Source organism: Pelecanus crispus, chromosome 11, assembly GCF_030463565.1.
Source record: "Pelecanus crispus isolate bPelCri1 chromosome 11, bPelCri1.pri, whole genome shotgun sequence".
Classification (NCBI taxonomy): domain Eukaryota; kingdom Metazoa; phylum Chordata; class Aves; order Pelecaniformes; family Pelecanidae; genus Pelecanus; species Pelecanus crispus.
The window spans coordinates 38,409,563-38,428,770 of record NC_134653.1 but is presented as its reverse complement, the minus strand read 5'-3'; the positions used below and the strand labels follow the sequence as shown (position 1 = coordinate 38,428,770).

The window sequence follows — 19,208 nt, the reverse complement described above, 5'->3', positions numbered from 1 at the left end:
TCCATCAACTTCTGTACTGTGCTCCAGAGTGACCAGCAAAAGCTGTTTTGGGGAGAATACAAAGTCCAGCAGAAGCCAATCTATCCTTACCCAAACCCCAATAAACTTACTTTAACCTATAAAAACTTACCCTAACCCTAGTAAATGCTGACGTCCAGCCCTTTGTAAAAAAACCCAACCAAACAAGAAAACAACACACCCACAAAGACAAGAGGGAGAATCAATCCCCCAGAGAATGCTACACACAGGGAGGGGAGGAACACAAAACAATATTAAGAGATTATTTTGGGTTTCTAAAGTATTACAGAGCATCAGTAAATGACACTTTTCTTCATGTAAGCCACAGAATGAAATGCGTACATCAAGAGAAGCAGTAACTATAACATGTATTCCTGGATTGCTTGGTGGCTCTAAAGTCCAAATAGATATTTTGACCTATAACCTCTTATTTAAACATTTAGATTGGCACCAGATTAGCCAAGCTGCTGCTAAACCAAAATAATTAAGAGTACATCTCTTGAAGCGGCTCCAGACATGTCCTCTAGCCAGATGTTTTCACACAGAAACCCCAAACAGAAAAAAAATCACCCAAACAGCACTTCTTTTCCTAGAGACATCTGTGAGCAAATGATACTTCAGCCTAATGAAGTAATGAAATCCTGCAAGACTGAAAGCAGCACAAACAGCTCTCCACCAGCAGCATAATTAAAGAGCATCGTGATACTGAATAAAGCATAGCCAGGTACCAACATGGCCGTAGTATCTAATTCGGGCCAGAGCTGAAAGAATTTTCCCCTTCAACCCAAAGGGATTTCCTTAGCAAGTAAACATCAGGAAAGATGCTAGCTTCCACGCCCTCAAGTCTTCTTTTTTCCCTTTTTTTAAAAGCACACATTTTAATAACTAAAGGAAAGGAAAGTAGAAACTCAACATTTGTTTCATGACACGGAATCCAACAGTGGTTCTTGCCTACTACCTGCACACAACACTTCTGCTTTCCGCCCAGTTATCAGCATGACCACTGTCATGGCATTTATGAAACCAGACAGCATTCAGCGAAGGAAAGAGCTGGCGCAGCTTACAGTAGCTCTTTGTGAAGTGGATATACACAAGGCAACACAGCTCCGCGTTCTCCTACTGAAGTCTGAAACAAAAGTTTTATTCAAAACATGGGTTCATAAGTGATCCTCTCAGAGTAGAAAAAGCAACATTTCTCAGGCCTGAAATATGCGAGTTTTGCAAAGCAATGACAAAATGACAAAAGTGCTGGGCCTTTGCGCCCTTGAATTTGGGAACCAGTAACAGGAGTAACAGGAAGGAAGGTATTATTTCAACAGTCTGATGAGTCAGAAATTGATGCGTTTGCCCAGGAAGGAACAAAGAGGCAGCTTTCTGGATGCCAGGAAGAACACTCACGTAACCTCACAAAGCCCCTTCCTTCAGCACTATTCAACAGGAGCCAGGTATTTTAAATCTGAGTTTCTCTTTTCAAGACACGTTGCCATGCATGCACAGTTTGTCATGTGTAATTTTGCATAAAATTGTGAAGATCAGACAATGCAAGATACCTAATGAACCATGTCTGGCTGCAGCAATAGCATGAAAGAAGGAACCTGCAGGATCCTTGGACAAAGGCTTTGCCGCGGAGGCATCGCTGCTGTATGTCTTCACCCAGCATTCCTACTGCTAATTCTGGACTCTTGCTCATTTTTGACTGTTGAATTTTTTTTGGAGAATCACTGTTATTGTCAAACAGGATGAGGTAACACAAGGCAGAAATGTTAGGACAAGGACAATTGCCTACAAATATTCAGTACATGTACACTAAAAAAGACAAAGCAGAATTTCAGAACACTTTCAAAATCAATTCCTAGACAATTTGTGACTTACCAGTTACACTCAATGAGTTTTTTACCATGCTCTGGTAGTCTACAGAGTATTTAGATTTTTTTTTTTTTTTTGTAATGACCAACACAGAATGCAGGAGATTAATTTGCAATTTTTTCCCAATTTGCCTTATTTTCTGTCTTTGAGACTAGCATAGACAAGTTTTCAATGGCTGTGGCTAGTCAAAAAGACACAACTTAGTGTCAGCCAGCACATGTAAGAACAAGTTTACAATGTTAGCACAGCTTCACCTCTTACCATTTTCTGAATGCTGCCCCTATTAATGAGTGGAAAGAATCAGGACGATCAAAATCCCCTTGTCAGACACATAAAAAGGAACATTTCACTCAAGCATTAAAGCAGACATTTCTCATAGCATAAAAGCGTTCAATAATGCTAAAGGTGTTATGGTGGGGCAATCAAACCGCGTCTTTTTATATTTGGAGAGAGAGGGAGTATCTGCACTCATGCCTCATTTGTCAGGGGGAGGCACTGAGACAGAAGATTTAGCATGTGATAAACAGACGGTGTTGCCTACAGGAAAATAAAGGGAAGCTTTTTGGAAGCAATCAGCCAGCACACAGAGGAAGGTCCTTTTATTATGTTTCCAAGCAAAAAAAAAAACAACCCCAAAACACAACAAAACAAACAAAAAAACCCCCAACAAACCAAACATCTTTATTTCAGGAAATCCAGCTCAAGGGAATGTTTCATTTATACTTCTTAAAAGAACACAGGCAGTCTTGAGCAGCTGACAGCACAGCAATCTCCTCTCCCAACATTTTTGTGGTTTCCTTAATACTGATGCATTAGCCAAAGAGAAGGAAGCTATTCCAAATGGGAGTCCCAGCAGACTCTCATCGGAGAGACACCTGATCCTTCAGATGCACCCTGTCTTGAGAAAGATTCATTAGCACGAACTCCTCGCTACAGACATGCTCTAATGAAACATTTAGAGATACAAGTTACTTTGAGAAAGTGTAATTTGACTTCCTCTGTTTACTTTCCATCTCTAAAGAAAAGCCATTTAAAGAGTTTTTCTAGCCCGATTACAAATCAAAGTTGCTCAATCGTTTCAGTGCTACAATCTCATAGAGTACCAGATGAAAGCTTCAGATGACTTCCCTTGGAAGAGGTTGTCTGAGTATGCTTAAAGTATATTTGCAATTCGTAATTTCCTGTAAACTATATTAAGGTTTCAGCCACAGTAAAAAAAGAGAAATTTCCAATAACACGAACTTATTCAAAGCCTCTGGAACCAAAATCCTGTGAGACTGCAAGTGGGCGCTTTCATTGCTGCTCCCCCTGCCCCAGAAAGAACTACATGTCAGGTTTACTGACCTTACCATTGTTCTCCCCCCCAAAATAGCAATTATTTTGTTAAATAATTCCCCTAAAGGCCCCATGATAATGTTTTCACTAATTCTGTTTCTGGAAATACATTTGCCAACAGAACACAAAAGAAGTATTCACACATTTGAAGCAGCTTCTATATTTTTCTGCCCCTCATCCTTCTATGTGTCTTGAAGGATGGGAGAACAAACATGAAAATACCCAGCGACTGGACTTATTGGATGCATGTGCAGATGGGACAAGTGGATCCCTCAACGTCACAGTGCTCAGACACAAGAGCAGGAAAGACTACCGAGATTTCAGCTGAAGTGGCCTATCGTGGTCAAATGCAGTCATCTTAACCAGCACCTATAATTTTGCCTTCCATTTTCTTATTGAGATTGGTTTTGTTTTGCCTTTTTTTTTTTTTTTGATAAATTAAATACATTATAAAAGTTGACAGGGCTAAAAATTTTGTTGAAATTATGTCATAAAACAAAAAACGGATGAGAAGCAATGTGCAAGGATAAAAGCATTCTGACATTTCTGAGAGCTTATTTTTTAACTACAGACTGTAAAAATTAATCAGCTCAAGCAGGTTGAAGCTATTACCTTTCTATTAAATGCTGTGTAAGAACTCGCCCCGTGGGTTTTCAAAACAACAGCTCAAATTTCTCCCCTTCAATTTTAAGCTTAACATGTCACATTGTCAAAGGGCCCTCAACTTGGGCTGAAATCTGTTCCTGTTCTATTACCCAATTCCCTTGAATTTTCTGCAAAGTTCCGAAGAACTGCATCTCAGGGTTCCCGGCACTGCCACAGCTGAAGGGTTTCAGACACAAGCACTGTCCCGTCGCTGGTGCTAGGAAGTGGGAGCAGCAGCTGATCACCGTTGGGAAAGACCTGGCCGTGCTGAGCATCAGCAAGCACACAGCAAACGGATGGACTGGGCATGAAACAACCTTGTATACGGATTGATTTCACAGTTTGTTATCACAAAACTTCATTTTCAATGAATACAAAGTGACCTAAATCTCTCCAATCTTTTAGCATTTCAAAGATAAAAATAAAAAGTGCCTGAAGAAAGAAAAGAGCAAGCACTAACACAAGCACACACACATGTAATTTGCTTTACTGCGTTCTCTTGAGCCACTTCCGAACAGGCTCCCTGGCACACACGGCAGCGGTCCTGCCGACAGGCAGAGGCAGTAGCCTTCTCCCCAAGGTGACTTTCAGTCTTTTAGCATGATAGGTATTTGGCTTCCGGAGAGATTATAAAGTTGAAATGAAGCATTATCTGCTACATCTTCTGTGCAGTGAATGTTATGTAGGGACTCAGTCAGAATAGTACTAAGAGAATAACAGGTTGGGGAAAATTACTGAGAGATATCTCATTTTGAAAAGGCAGATGTTCTCTATTTAAAATACGTCAAATATTAAATTCTGCTATGCCTTCTTCCTGCTTCACTGCTACAGGCATCTTCAAAGCTGGGGGGAAAAGCATAGCAAAACTGTCAGTGCTGCTGGATGAAGGTTGTTCACTTAATATGCTACTGAAGAGAATAACCTCTATAAATTACGGTTTTGAAGCAAGAGGGTGGGAGGAATAAATAAAGGAACAGCAGCATACAGGAGCATTCCCATTTACAGCTTTTGCTATGCTTCAGTTCAAGAGGAGGAATTTCAGAGGCAAGGAATTTCTCCAGCAAGCTGAAGATGATACAGTTTAGCAAAAATAAACAATTATCTTTTAAAGATCAAAAAATACATACTAAATGGCGCTAGCTTGACCAGTCCCCCACATAAGCTATCCAGCAAAGAAAGCACACGTTTGGAAAACCTCTCTGGTCTCTTTGGCTCTTAAAAAACCACAACCCGTGTTGTTTACTCCGTCAGAGGCAGCATCTTGTGCTGCCACTTTCTCTGCAGGGCAAATGCGAAATGCGCTGGAGATTGAGACTGGCACTGTCCAGGGGAGCCTTCTAGTTACAGAGGTAATAAAAACAGGTTCTAAACCCGTCCTCAAAGAAGCCTAGGGCAAGCACAGCAGTGTAGAGCATAAAAATCTTTATTTGTATCTTGTGCTAACTACCTTAACAGATGACTCAAAGTTTAAAAAAAAAAAAAAAAAAAAAAAAAAGCTAAGCATAAACCCCCCCCCAACATTAGATGACCACAGTGTGACTATCTCAACTTTAAACATTACCCTTATTAAGCAACAGATCAGATGTGAGGGTTCCCACCATGGGAAATGCTGCTCCCGTACAAGGATAAGGAGTACCTGCACACTAAAAGCAAGGACAGATTCACAGGGGGGGTTGTTAGGGGTTTTTTGTTTGTTTGTTTGTTTAGCATTCCCCCCCCCCCCCCTTTTTTTTTTTTAAATCTGGGAGGGAACAGGCAGCCGCACAGAACAGCAGTTTCTGAGCTCAACAAAGATCCTGCTGCTGCAGGCTGCGTGCCCAGCGGACGCGTGTTTGCATCTCATCCCAGAGAAATACTTTCCCTCACCCTCCTCATCTGAGCAGCAAGGTCAGAATTTTGCCACTGCACAGAGGTACCAGGAAATTTACTGTTCTCTGTCAGGCTCTTGCGTATAATAACATGACCTATAAAAGCACTATGATGATACCTATTAGAAGTGATAGAAAGTCAATGCCAATTAACTCCAGGACACTTAACTGATGCTATAAAACCCCAGTGACAAGAGTTTTCATTTTCACATTCCCTACCAAAGCAAAAAGCAAGTTGAAGACCAAAGTGATTAAAAAAATTTAAAAAAAAATCTGACCTCAGATTCATATCTAAGAGCTGCTAAATCTATGCCATATTATCACAGCAAGAAGTTGTCAAAACAAAACCATTTCGGAGACCACAACCACCTCAGCAAAGCCTCAGCACCTCTTCTGACAGAGTTAGGGCTAAGCCGACCCCAGCTGTGTTTTGACATTTCAGAATCACTTTTCCTAACAACTGGATTTTTTTTTTTTAAATTTTTTTTAAGAGTTGGTCTTTTTAGTAGTGAACTAACAGGGAACACCTCCAGATAGTATGTAAGTTGAAGTCAGTGAAATTATTTGAAACAACATAAATGCAGAGCAAGACAGCTACGCACCCTCCCCCCCGTTCCGAACACCCTTCTGTGCCTGGAATGAACCACAGCAACAGAAGAGCCTTGCTCTTAGAAGTGGAACAGTAGCTCTAGGGTTGCTGGGTTTTTAATTTTCCTTTCCCATACAATACCTGTTTTGGAGCTGCCACTGTCCTTTTCTGAGGGAAGATGGAAGAGCAGCAGGTACACCACACACAGGAGAAAACTCGCACCTTTTATGCTATGACAAACACGCAGCTTTATCAGTGGCGTGACTATTTCAGACAAACTATTTCACTCCATGTGGTCCCGTTATCTAGGGACCACTGCACGGCCTCTCTATTTTTACAGTCGTAGCTATCATTTTATTCCCTTGCATAGCTGCACTTACAGTCTCCTAAAACTATGCACTCCTATTAGTGCATATAAAAAGGTGTCCATCACCACTGTAATTTTATCACTTCCTTCCTGTAAGTAACAGTTGGCGTTGCTGCCACTAGAAGAAAACAGCATTTATTTCACATAAGTCACAGATTAAATACATTAGATTATTTGAAAAGCTAATAAAAATTTGGGGTTTTTTGTTTGGTTATTTTTAAGACCTTCATCTCCTTCTAACAACAAGAAAATAGGCCAGTTATATTTATCTTCTAACATTAAACCAGACACTCCATTTATAGCAATGTGTGCAGGCCCACTGACCTCAGGGAATCAACATTCATTTACCCCAACCTGAGGATCTGATGTCCTGAATAGATATCTTAGAGGACGGCAATTCTGGAACACCAGTAAAAATAAACACTGATTTATGCAGAGACCTCTGTTCAACTCCTTTTAACGCAGAAAGCAGTGGGACAGTCTCTTTTTTTAAAAAAAATCAGTGCTTTTCAGAGGTTTTTAAAAAGGGAATCACCCCCTTAATCCTTCACGAGACCAAAACCTAACAAAGACGTCAGCTCAACTTCCAAGACCCAAACGTCAAGGTGTATTAGTGTTCCAGTGGTACCCGAAAGCGCGTAAGGCAGCCATGAATATGCAGCACCTTCTCAGCAGAGACTGCAAAATTACTTTACACAAGGGAACAAAAAGACAGCAGGAAGATCAGAACATATGCAACACCTGTAATCCAGCAGAACCTGAGGTACAGCTCACCCAGCTTGCCCCATGCATCAGGAGTGGAATTCCCTTCACAAGATTGCTGCAGAATTTAAATGCCGTGGTGTTATTTGAATAGGATGTTTCTTCTGCTAAGGACAAACGCATAATCACATCTTGTTACTAGGGATCATAACTAATTTGAAGATGTATTTCCAAGCACATTTTCCTGAGCTGCAAAAGTAATTTACTCCAAGCCCTACCAACTCATCTCATTCTCATATCGCTGTATGTGTTTGCAGGGCAATGCTGTGAACTGTTTCAGTAAAATAAAGTGAATCTTAAAAGAATAAACAGTCTGGGAAGGGGTCCTAGTGATTTTGTTTGGTTAACCTGGATGATTTCTACTGTTCAGTTCACAGCTCCATGAACAGCTGTATCAGCACAGCTGATGGGGAGCAAACTGGACATAGAGGCGAAACCGAAAAAGCCCTGAACTCAGCTTTGCTGGCAAACAGAACACTGAAAATCACAACAGCGTGATTGCCACCACTCGTGCTACTCCCTGCTATTTTTATTTTGTGATTAGGTGGTATTTTGCCATTTTCCTCACTGGTTATTAACCTCTCACCTTGGTTTCAGTTCTCCTTGTGGTTCCATCTTCAGAAGTGACAATGGACACGTGGGAAGTGGGAGTGCCTGGGTCTTCCTCCACAGTAACTGTCTCTTCCACCATTTCTTGAGGCTCTTGCATCATTGCTATTGATGTCTGGTTACTGGGGCTTTGTTCCTAAAGAAGCAGGTAAAAAAAAAAAAAAAAATAACTTTTTACTTCTACCATCATGGTATAACTATTCTATCGATTTCGGCTTTCTCAACTGAAAACCACACTTTACCCAGTAATTTGCAAGCAGAGATTCAGAGAAATACGTATTTACTGTCTCAAAAAAGCATGCTGCAACTATGCTGGTATGACCGGGCTCAGCTCAGTAAATGGAAGTCATGTGAAGCATCTACCAAGGACTTCATATTTATAGGCGACCTACTACAGACTAACAGACGACTACCTTATATTTAAACCTGCTTTAAGCTTTCTCTTCAATGCCCAGCGTAGGAGGAGTGGAATTTTTGCCTGTAAAAACATTCATCCAGTTCCGCAGTGAACAAGACCATTGGCTTTCAGAGCAGTTAATCTTACGCACCATTAAAAGTTTATTTCCATTTGATAAAATACACTCAGCTGCAGACTACAGAAGGCTATAAAACATCAAGACCTACTATTAAACTGACACCTTTCTCAAACCATCCAAAGCAATGATAATTTAAAAAAATGGATATAGCTAGAGATTAATAGCTGAATTATGTGAAATGCTACCCTTCTGACATCTTCCCTTTGCTCAGTCCGTAAGACCTAACTGGCTACAAGCCTATTTAAAACTTGTAACAGGTAGCCAACATAAAGAAACACTAAACAGAAAGCAGATGAAAGGCCGGTTCTTGCAGGGACACTGCCCAAAGAGAACGCTTCTGCTGCTCGCCAGCACCAGCGTCTGAACTTTCCTTATTCTTTCGCAATCGCGTGTCTCGGCACAGAAATCAGAGAAGCTCCCCTTTGGTAGATGAATGTGTTTCAGAAGTTTCACAGCAAGTGGCCAATAAAGAACCGGCTCACACACTGAGAAATAAGACTTTTCCCCAGCATTATGAATCCTAACTACGCAAAATGAAATGAGAGACTGTTCATTTCATTACAAGCCCTGAAGGTATCGGGCTACACAGGCCTCAAAGCCAAAGCAGGGCTGCTATTTGCACATCTTGTCAAACAGGCACACAAAGAACATCCTTTATTAAGGAATATACACGCACAAATATACACACACGGATGCACTTTTTTTCCCCCCATATTAAAAAAAAGAAGAAAAAAAAAAAGGAATGATACAGAGCCCTAAATTGCAAAGTGAATGCGCTCTCCCTAAAGAAAACACCGTGGGCAAACTGAGCGTAACTTTTCATATCACAGTAAAACAAAATGGGTGGGCTGAAACTGTTGCCATGCAGGTGCTGAGTCTAATTACATAAAGGTTTAAATATTCTCTTACCCATGAGCAGCTTCATCGCCAGGGAACTACAACATTTTATTTTCTAACGTTTTATTTAGAAAAACTGCATTTCATCCCAGCGATGAAGTCTGGACTGCCCCTTTTGCTGTGCCACGTTTTGCGCAAGCCCCGAAGGGCAGTATCCTCCGAGCGACCTTACGCTGCCGAGCGGGAGCAGGGTACTGAGGTCTCATTAAGCTGCAGAGCGACGAGCGTCATTTCATCCCTGCGTGATCCATACCTGCCTTTGAAACAAGCCGAGATGCCCCTGTTCAGTGTCCTGTATTTACAGCTGTATTCTGACACTCTGGAACCCAGACTTCATAAGGAAGCCGCTTTCATTTTCAGGTAAGCGCTAATATTAACCAAGACAGCATTAAGATGAGCCTCAGGCAATCACCTCGGTCAGAGTGCAGCGTGGACAGCCTCCAGCGACAACACGTGCTGGACCACCGGAGCTGATACAAGCAGGCGCTACTTCCATTCTGCTGAAACCACAGAATAACTCAGGCTACAGAATCAATCAACAAGAATAAGGCTTCTGAAATCCTCAAGAAAATCACTCCTTCCAGTCTGCAGTACTTAATCATGATGGCCAATAACTTATGATACACGCCGAATCCTTTATGGTAGGGTTCAGATGTCAGATTGTGTCTTCTGCCCACAGCTTCAGAAGGGAAACTAGCTCCTGGGACAGATATATTAATCCCTTCCCATTTTTCTTGAAGATACTATATCCTAACTGCAACTCCCTTTTCCCCACCCCACAGTAAAGCTTCCCTCCGAACAGAAGAATTTACACAACATTGCAATACAGCAAAGACTCAGAACTTCTACCATCTTCATGTAACCCCAGCCTTGCCAACAGCAAAGAAACCAGTTACACGCAGAGATTTTTTCCATTACACCTTGTCCCCATAAACCTCCTCATCACCTCCAAAGCATCGAGTGCCAAAACTGCTTCAAGGTGGGACCTTCTCACTCCTCTCACACACGTATGCACATACACGCATCTCATCCATCATCCTCATTTCTAGCTGCGTCTTGGGGTGACTGCATGAATCTACAGCTCTTCGTTTCCCTCTAGATTCTTCAGAGACAAACTCTGCTTTGTGATAATAAACCTGAGGAGATGGAGGGTAAGAAGAAATATTTTGCTCTTTGAGCTTTTGCAAAACTTTTTCTTTATGAAAAAAATAAAGTCTCCCTTTCTATTCAGACTGCCTGTGGGCAAAGGAAACCTTTAAAGCTGGGCACTTACACATGAGCAAATTGCAAACTAGAGCATATTGACTTTAAATGAGCACTGAGCTAGTTTTTATCCTCTGGCTGCTTCTAAAATGAAGATTCAGGGAGATATGGTACAGATCTGCATTCCTGCAAGAGAAAACTGTTGTTAGCAAGAGACTGTCCTAAACAACAGAAAGAACAGAAAGAACAGCAAAGCTCAAGGTAGATACCCCAACGCAGACAACTAACCAGGCCGCATCATCTTGTGTCTTCCTTCTTATTATGTGAGCTACTGAGGAATGCAGTGAGCAAAGAGGACAGCGTATCATCCAGCTTACTCCCTGAATTACCTTAAGGAGGTGGTTCTTTGATCTCCAAACCCAGTACTTTCTCCACATTGCTAACTCGGAGTTGTTACGAGCTAACATTAATGTAGAAAAGATGCAAAGATTTTGTTATCTGTTTTTAGTTTCCATCATTAAGGATTTTGGGTCATCACAAATTGCAGAAACTGGGACACGTTACCCCTTTCAACCACCTTCCTCTGTGCTCAGCTTCTAAGTCAGTATTTAGGACGCTCTTCTGCCAAATACATCTCAGCATCTCAGATTCCAAACATTTGGCAGGTAAGCCTAATTATTCAAAGTAAAACCCAAGTTTCCAGACAGAGCTAGAACATGACGCCCCTAATGAATAATCCTACCGGTAGCTCCCTGCCTGCTCGGGGTAGGTAATTCCAGTTTAAAACAGCACACACATTTGTTTACCTTCCTGGGGGCTTTCAAAGCAAAAGCAACCGGACAATTCCTCTTTTCCTCTCACAATGGCCAAGACACTGTGGTCCCTCCCCTGCTGTCAAACAAGAAGGTGTTCCCCGGCACAAGAGGGATCTGCCATGCCACAGCAATCCCTGTCATCAGCTGAGCATCTGGGAAGACCAAATCTAAAGAGAGCTTCTTTCCCGTCCTCTTCAACGGGAAACTGTAGGATCCTTGACAGTTCCTGCAGGTTGGACCGTCCTTCTGAAACGCTCGAGGCACAGGAGCCGAACCGCAGAAATCGTGCCACAGGGAGCATCAAGGGCCAGCAGCTCCCCGAGGGACGTGGTGCTGAGGGGGATCTTTTGGGTGGCTGCCGGGCACGGGCCTTGCTGGCTGGGACCCACTTCCACGGCACCCAAGCAGGGCAAGCAGGACAGACCTGGGACGGCAGCCAGGTCCAACCACGAGGCAGTATCATGGTGATGAGGGAGGCTCAAGGTCAACCCGGGAAGCAAATCTGCAGGGTCAGGGTTAGGATCAGGTCCTCTGACAGCCAGGCTGGTCCGCAGTGACAAGGCAGGTCTGCGGTCAGGCTGGGAAGAAGTCAGTCTGCAGGTTGGGGTCTGGGTCTGGATCAGCGGGCTCCACGGCCAGGCACAGGCGCGGCTGCAGCTCAGCTGGAGAGCAGTACTCCTCCAGCACAGCCCGAGCACGGGCTCAGGGCTGAGCTTAGACAGAGCTCCCAGGGCTCTGGGTGGAAGCCCCAGGTGAAGCTGGTCAGGGCCACTGAGGTCTGCCAGTGCCTGCAGGGCCCTGCCAGACCCCACAGCCCCGCTAAAATGGCAGCGGGATTTCTCTTCCAACACACACGCACACACATCAAGGTGATATCCCCCCAAAATTGCTAAGCGTTACCCAAGAGGTCCCTTTCAAATAGTATTCTTTGGCTCCTTCCAAGAAGATTACAAAACACCACCAAGTTATGAGAACAGATTCCAATCCAGTTATTGCATACGGTGTCAGTAGCCATGGCTTTTCTCCCTGCTTTTTTGAGTACCAAATGAATCCTATCCTGTTGATCTGTGCTTGCATCTCCAGCGTGCCTTAAAAAAGCCAAGCTATTTAAAAAGCAAAACAACAATCAATTTATCCCCAGCCTGTAAAAGTTAAGTGCAGATGAAACAGCTAAAGACCTTGTAAAATAAGCAAGAACCATGAAATAACAGTAATTCTTGTTTTGTTAAAAAACAGAGTGATTTACCATTTAGAGCACATACCTCCTAGGGCTTATTTTGCATTAGAATACTATAGCTCCTATAATCATCACCATTTCAATTCCTAGAGTTATATTTCCATCTAAGCAGCTATTTTATACCTTTTTTAATAAAAGAATAACCTCCCCCAGGAGGATCAGACATCCTACTTTAAAACAGTAAACAAAGTTCTTTATTCTCTGCCTATGAAACAATTTAAACCAGTCTGGAAATAATAGAAAATTGGAGGAGATTATTACTTCCACTAAAACAGTCCCTCTTCAAAAACACTGAAAACATGTACATCGAATCATCCTTCTCCCAGAGATACCCTTTGTTCAGCAGATTGCAATGCAGGCTATTCAGGCTACCGCTTACTCCAGGCTACTGTCAGATACCAAATTTGAAGGTTTTTGCAAAGCACAAAGGCTGGATTCTACACCAGTGGACACACTTGTCCTCAGTCGACCCCGGCACAGACAAAGCTCAAGTGTATCAACTCCTATGAAACACATTACAAGTCTGGGCATAATTAATGGCATTGGACAACAATGCTAATTGAATTAAATGTGGATTGTCTCTCCACCTCTTACTCTTTGTTTAAATTGCTTATTAAAGCTTCAATCTCTGCAAAGCATGGGATTACTTATAAGTGCAAAGCAGGCAAACATCGGTTTTGTCAGAGTCAAATCTCAGGCTGACGTTCTGCCGCACCGGTCTCCTCCCAGCTTAGGTCTGCACTTCCAGCTCAGTCATGTCCCTTCCAACTTGAGGTAATCTATCAGTCTCTACTCTGAAGGCATGTGGAGGAGAAAGGAAGACAAAAAAGGCAAGTCTGCAGGAACACATCAATGCCACAAGTCTATCTTGAGACGTGCATCAGATTGGTATCCCAATGGGACGTCAAAGAGGAAGAAAACAACTGGTGGAGTTTGTTGAACTCGGTGTATTTGTGGCAGACCTTTCTCCAATAAAAGATCTAGCTCCCCAGCAGCTGAAGGCTCTCAAATCCGATTACTGTCACATTCTCCTGCCTTGTCAGACCTCCCTTTCTTTCACCACAGCCTGAAGATCCCTGCTGTGCTCTCTGTCCTGGATTTGTCCAGGGAGCTTTTTGTGCATCTCAGTAGTGCAACAGCTGGAATCCACGCTAACCGGCACATGCGCATCACTGAGCCCGTACCGCCCGAGAGGCAGCTGCAGAGGAGACCGCCGCACTCTTGTTAGGTTGCTTCAGGAACAGAGAAACAGGTAAGCCCTCGCATACAGCAGCGCTGGCACCACTGCGAGGCAGGGCGCCTCTGGAAGAACACGGAGGCCTGACGTTCCAGGACCGCCGCACGCTGCACCCTGCCAGTTCAAAAAACGCAGCAAGGTCCAGGCCTTCAGCACCAGGCACAGGTGCTCAGTCACACCTCTCCAAACTCCTCTCCATCGGGGGAAACGCTGCCGCAGTGACGACACGTTATTCGGGCAAAATGGCACTGGAGCAACGAAAAGCACACGGACTAGCCCGTGCTGGAACCTAGGCAGTGCGTAACGCTGGAAAGAGTCTGTAAGATAGATGACGATTTTGAGATGGGAATACATAAATATCTACTTTGCTGCAGATATACTGATCTCCATTTAGTAAGCGTGCTTCTCTGGTTAAATGTCATGTGAACCAAAATGTGTGGTTTTTATATATATAAATATATACGTATGCATATATACAGTGGACTCAGCTCACTTCAGTGTGAACCCAAACACATTAACCTACGACAAGCTTCAAGCTCTCTGTTAGAGCTCCCACACAAGCTCTTCCCTAAGGCTGGTCAGATCAGAACATAAGGAAAATGTTAGCCCTAAATGAAAGCAGGCTGTGCTGGCATGGGGTACCAGAATGAACTCAGCCACACACCACAATGCACCGACTGTTTCCTGAACGCTTACACGCTTCCTTTGTCCTTTAGAAACACACACGACAAGCGGCTAACAAATAATGCCAAGAGCTTTTAAAGCGCCAAGGTTAAAAAGGAACATTTCAGCAACTGAAAAAAAAAAAACCCCTCAACTACAGAAGTTTTGAAAAGCCACAAAGAGCAGCTTTTTTTGCAAGCAGGCATGGTAATTCACCATCTGAAGGCATCACACCTTTCAGGGAAAGCAAGAGGCAGAGGTGAAGGAGAAGGAATCAAAACCCAGACAAGGCCTGCAGCAGTAATATTCATCCCTCAAGCACTGCGAGACACACTGGGGTTCTGTTCAGCCACGCGGTAACGCCCATCAGCGGGGAGAGCTACAGGGCTTGCCCGGTGGTCAACAAAGAGGGCTTTTATGCTACTTTAAACAATCTGAAGTGTCTCAGTTAATGGAAGACCGGGCAATTGGCCCTCAACTATTTCTAATTGACTGGAATGATGGATGAAGCTAAAGGGAAAGCTGACCCACTGAACTTTTCCATACAAAACTAGAAAACTGAAGGAGATTGTAAACAGTTTATAAGAACGAGAAGTGGGAGAGGCAGAATCCCAGAGGCTTTGCTCCTCTCAACCTGCTGCTAAGTTGTTTCAGGCGAAGGAAAACAAAGAGCTTCAACTCAGAGCAACAAACAACAAAAAATACAGGGGAAGGCCTAAACAAATAGGGTATTTTTCCCATGCTCTCCTCCCCTTTCTCCAGCACCTACTTAGCTCTGCCATGCAAGCTGGTCCTTTGAATCAGAAAGGGCAATTTGTCACTTTGACAAGTAAGACGTCTCTCAGGGCTCTGTACTGCCTTGCCCCTGCTTTTCAGATTGACCGGGTGTTAACCAAAGATGTCAAGACATTACATCTCAGTCGACTTCAACAGATGTGATCCTATATACCTAAAACTCAGGTTCAGTCCCCCTGCACTAAAGGTAATGCTCAGCGAGTCACGCATGCCCACTGATTGTCAGAACAAAACAATCACTAGTAGCTTTTGTGCTGCGAAAGGGCGACACTGCTGCCGTGCGATAGAGCAGTCCGCTGACCTGAACAGCTCCTGGGAGGGACGAGTGAGGACACTCATCTTCCACGGAGGTAAATAGATGCATAATAGGTTCAAATTCACAGCACCTATCTTCAGGCAGCTCAGCAAGGCATACAAATGCACAATAACTTAATTCTTCTTTAGTCAAAAAGAGTAATAGGAGCTTCAGAGAACAGTTCAGATCTTGCACAGACTGAATCGCCTCCTTGGACACATCCAGCTCTTGCCACCGATTCTGCAGGGAAATGACATCAAGCACTTCAAGAAAGCGTTAGAGCCGGGGCATGAACCCAGGCCTCAGAGCCCCGATGCAAGAAGTCTGCGGTAGCACCCAGAACTGCACGAGGGTATCACAATTCATCGTTCAGTCCCTTAGTCACAAGCCCTTTTTCTCCCCGAGTAGTTCAGCAAGCAGTAAAATAGAAGCATAAGCCATTTTTTTTAATATGAAAATGATAAAGGGAAAAAAAAAAAAAAAAAAAAAGAAAAAAGAATGAACACCCGGCACACACAGCGTTGGGGCTAGCCCTATTTCTCCGAGCTGTCAACAGCATGGCTAGTGCTTATCTGGAAAGCTTGCACACTAGGAAGCCACACTAAATGAGAAGGAAATGACTGTTGCTCACCAAGATTTGTACGCAGGGTTCACTGTGATTTGCCAAGCTACCTCCCAAAGACAAACACAATGCAAACCTGCATGCCTAATCTTTGACCAAACCCAGAACAGATCCGACTTGCTTCCTCTCCGGAGTCTTTCAGATGAACTAACCAAGGCTAAACTAGGGAGATTTTTAGTGGGAAGAGGTTACATCATGGATTACAATTTTCCAGCAAGTTTTTTCCCTTCATCTCAACCTGCTGCCTCTACAATGCTGGCATCAAGGGTGGTGTGGGATGGCTCATTTGTACGTTCCTTTCCGCAAGACAGGCATTCAGCTTTCATTTCTTCTTGGTCCCACAGAGTTTGGGTCATAAATGGAACCGATGCATGTATTACTAGATATCACGTCCACAAACTTACACGCACATAGGAGTCAGAAGCACAAGCTAGGTCCTTCATCTAAAACGAAAAAAAGAACTGTCAGTCTGGCGGAGTACAACAGCAAGTTTCTTTATGCAGTCCGTGTGTCCCAGACTCTACCCCAGCCACTTCAACGCATCGCTGCTGCGTTAAACGCCAACACGTGCACGCCTACTTGCGCTGCTACGAAACCACCTTAGAGAATTGCTTTTTAACTTCAATGCAGATGTGAACCATCCCGGCATTCTTTGAATTACGACCAACAGTGGAACATTATTTGGGCACCCTAGCAGCCATATCAGATCGGTGTTAAATTTAACTGATCTCCTCACCCACCCACAGTCTTGCCCGTAGATCTGAACTACGCAACAAAAATGCTTCTTGTGGCAAAACGCACCGCCACAACACAAAAAGGAAAAAAAAAAAAAAAAGCTTTTATAATCTTGAGGGAGACAGAACAAACAGATCACTGATGAATTTTTAAGGCTGCATTCCAAGAAAGCCGTTTCTTAAATAAATTATTTCTCATTCTAGGGAATACAAAGTGATTGACAATAAATCTAATCACCCGTCTCATAAGGAATGTGCCTGCCAAGGTCTCCCTCTGTTAAGCACCAAAGCAGGTTTGCCTGGCACCAAGACAGCAGGACTGCTTCAGTCCAAACAGCTCCCCAGGAGATTACCCGCGTTAAATCACGTTCTGTGCTCCCCTCCGCGTCTCGCCCCTTCCCTCCCAGCCCCACGCCAAAAGCCGCCGTCTAAACGCAACATAGCGGGAGACGTGAGAACGGCCTGGAACAGAGGCCCGGCTCTCCGCTCCGCAGCCCCAGGGAGCACAAATGAGACGGCGGAGGGAAGCTGCGCGGGAGGTCTCTGGATGACTGCGAGCCCCTGCGAACACCGGGCGACACAAACAAGCCAACACAGCCAGAGGCCGCTCCAGCTGCTGTAAATCTTCCAAATGGAAGGGATTCCAGCAGAAAGACAATTTTCCCAAGCCTGATGCAGCTACTGTGCTATTTCAACTGCCCAAGAGAGCTCACCAATGGCTTTTTTGGTCCCAGTAGCCCATTTACTTCACACATTCCCTGTGTGTTTCGTAAGACTGAGCTTACAACTGCTGCTTGTACATGGGCAGACCTCACGCAGACAGCAGGTAGACTTGCTAAGCCAGTGTTAAACTAGCAATAAACAGTAGAAAGGGGGGGGGGGAATGAAAGAGAGCACCTGGATATTAGGGAAAATGCGGAGTAAGAACATTTCATCACCTCCATTTGGCACCCGCATGGTCACTACTGGGACAACCTGTTCGGCTCTCCTAAGCACCGCTGCGGAAGGATGCGGACACGCTGCAGCGGGCTCGGAGCCCAGCTGACAGAACAGCCCAAGGGAAGGATCAGAAAGGTCTCAAAAATAGGACAAAGCTATTTACCTCAGAGAGAAGGTCAAGGGGCGATTTGATCACAGTTCAAGCGCCTAAAGGCGTAATGGAAAGTTGACGGAGAGCCCTTCAGTCCCAGTGATAAAGGTTTAACTAGTCCCAGTGTCAAGAAGCTAAGGGCTCACAAGACACACACATTTTGTTTTAATTTTTAGACAGCAAGTGTGAGCGGTGCAAGTAAGAAAAATGTACATGCTAAAATTTTCCTAACCACTTAATAGGCTGGACCTATTTATTTTTAAGAAACATGTTGCTATTTAATCAGAAACCTGATGATGGAGAGGTGCTCGTGCATGCACACAAGCACTCCTACTCGACTGCTACATCGCTCTGAAGATTTTTCAGTCTACGAACAAGTTTATTTAAAGCTTGCGAAGGACTTCCCGCAGCTCGCCCCCAGCAAATTATACTTAGATGCAATGAAGAGATTTTTGTCAGCCAGGGAAGGGGCTAATGAAGGTTCCCCATTCAGCAATGGTTTTGCCCTCTCCTCCCACCCGTGAGCCATGGTGAACCCCCTTCTCAGCTGGGCCAGGAGTAAGGCCAAGCTGCAAACCAGAGCACTGTGTCAACTGAGAAACCACCAAGGAATGGCCGTCTGTCCCATCCCCCTGCCTTCGCTATCTGCAGCGCAGCTCGCAAAACCTGCTGTGCCAGCCTGACCGAGATGGCTGCGCAACAGTAGGAACAGTGACTGAAGGAAAGGGGGAAAAGAGATGAGGAGCATTTATTCAGGCACTGTCACCTAGAAAATTCATGGGAAACCACTGGGTCCATTCAGCGTATAATGCTGAATATCGACAGGCAATTTAGCAAGGACTGCTATTACTGCACGATGAGCATGAATCTCGGGAACGAAAAGTCATTTAAACTAAGGTGGAAGTCACTTGCCCAGAGGTAAATATCTTCACTAGTAAAGTAAAATAGCTTTCCATTTCTTAAATGTGTTTGGCTTTTTTTCATTTTACATCAGCGCTGGCTAAGTGTTCCACACGCTTGCTGGA

At 43.9% G+C, this 19,208-nt stretch overlaps 1 protein-coding gene across 2 annotated transcripts in view; it reads right to left on the bottom strand.

The window, feature by feature from the left end:
- Positions 1–19,208, bottom strand: part of ARVCF (ARVCF delta catenin family member) — a 171,274-nt gene that overhangs the window by 87,286 nt on the left and 64,780 nt on the right. For both annotated transcript variants that reach the window (XM_075719249.1, XM_075719248.1), the window contains exon 2: positions 8,037–8,195. In XM_075719249.1, coding sequence (XP_075575364.1) covers positions 8,037–8,195 — 159 coding nt within the window. The remainder of the gene's footprint in view (positions 1–8,036; positions 8,196–19,208) is intronic.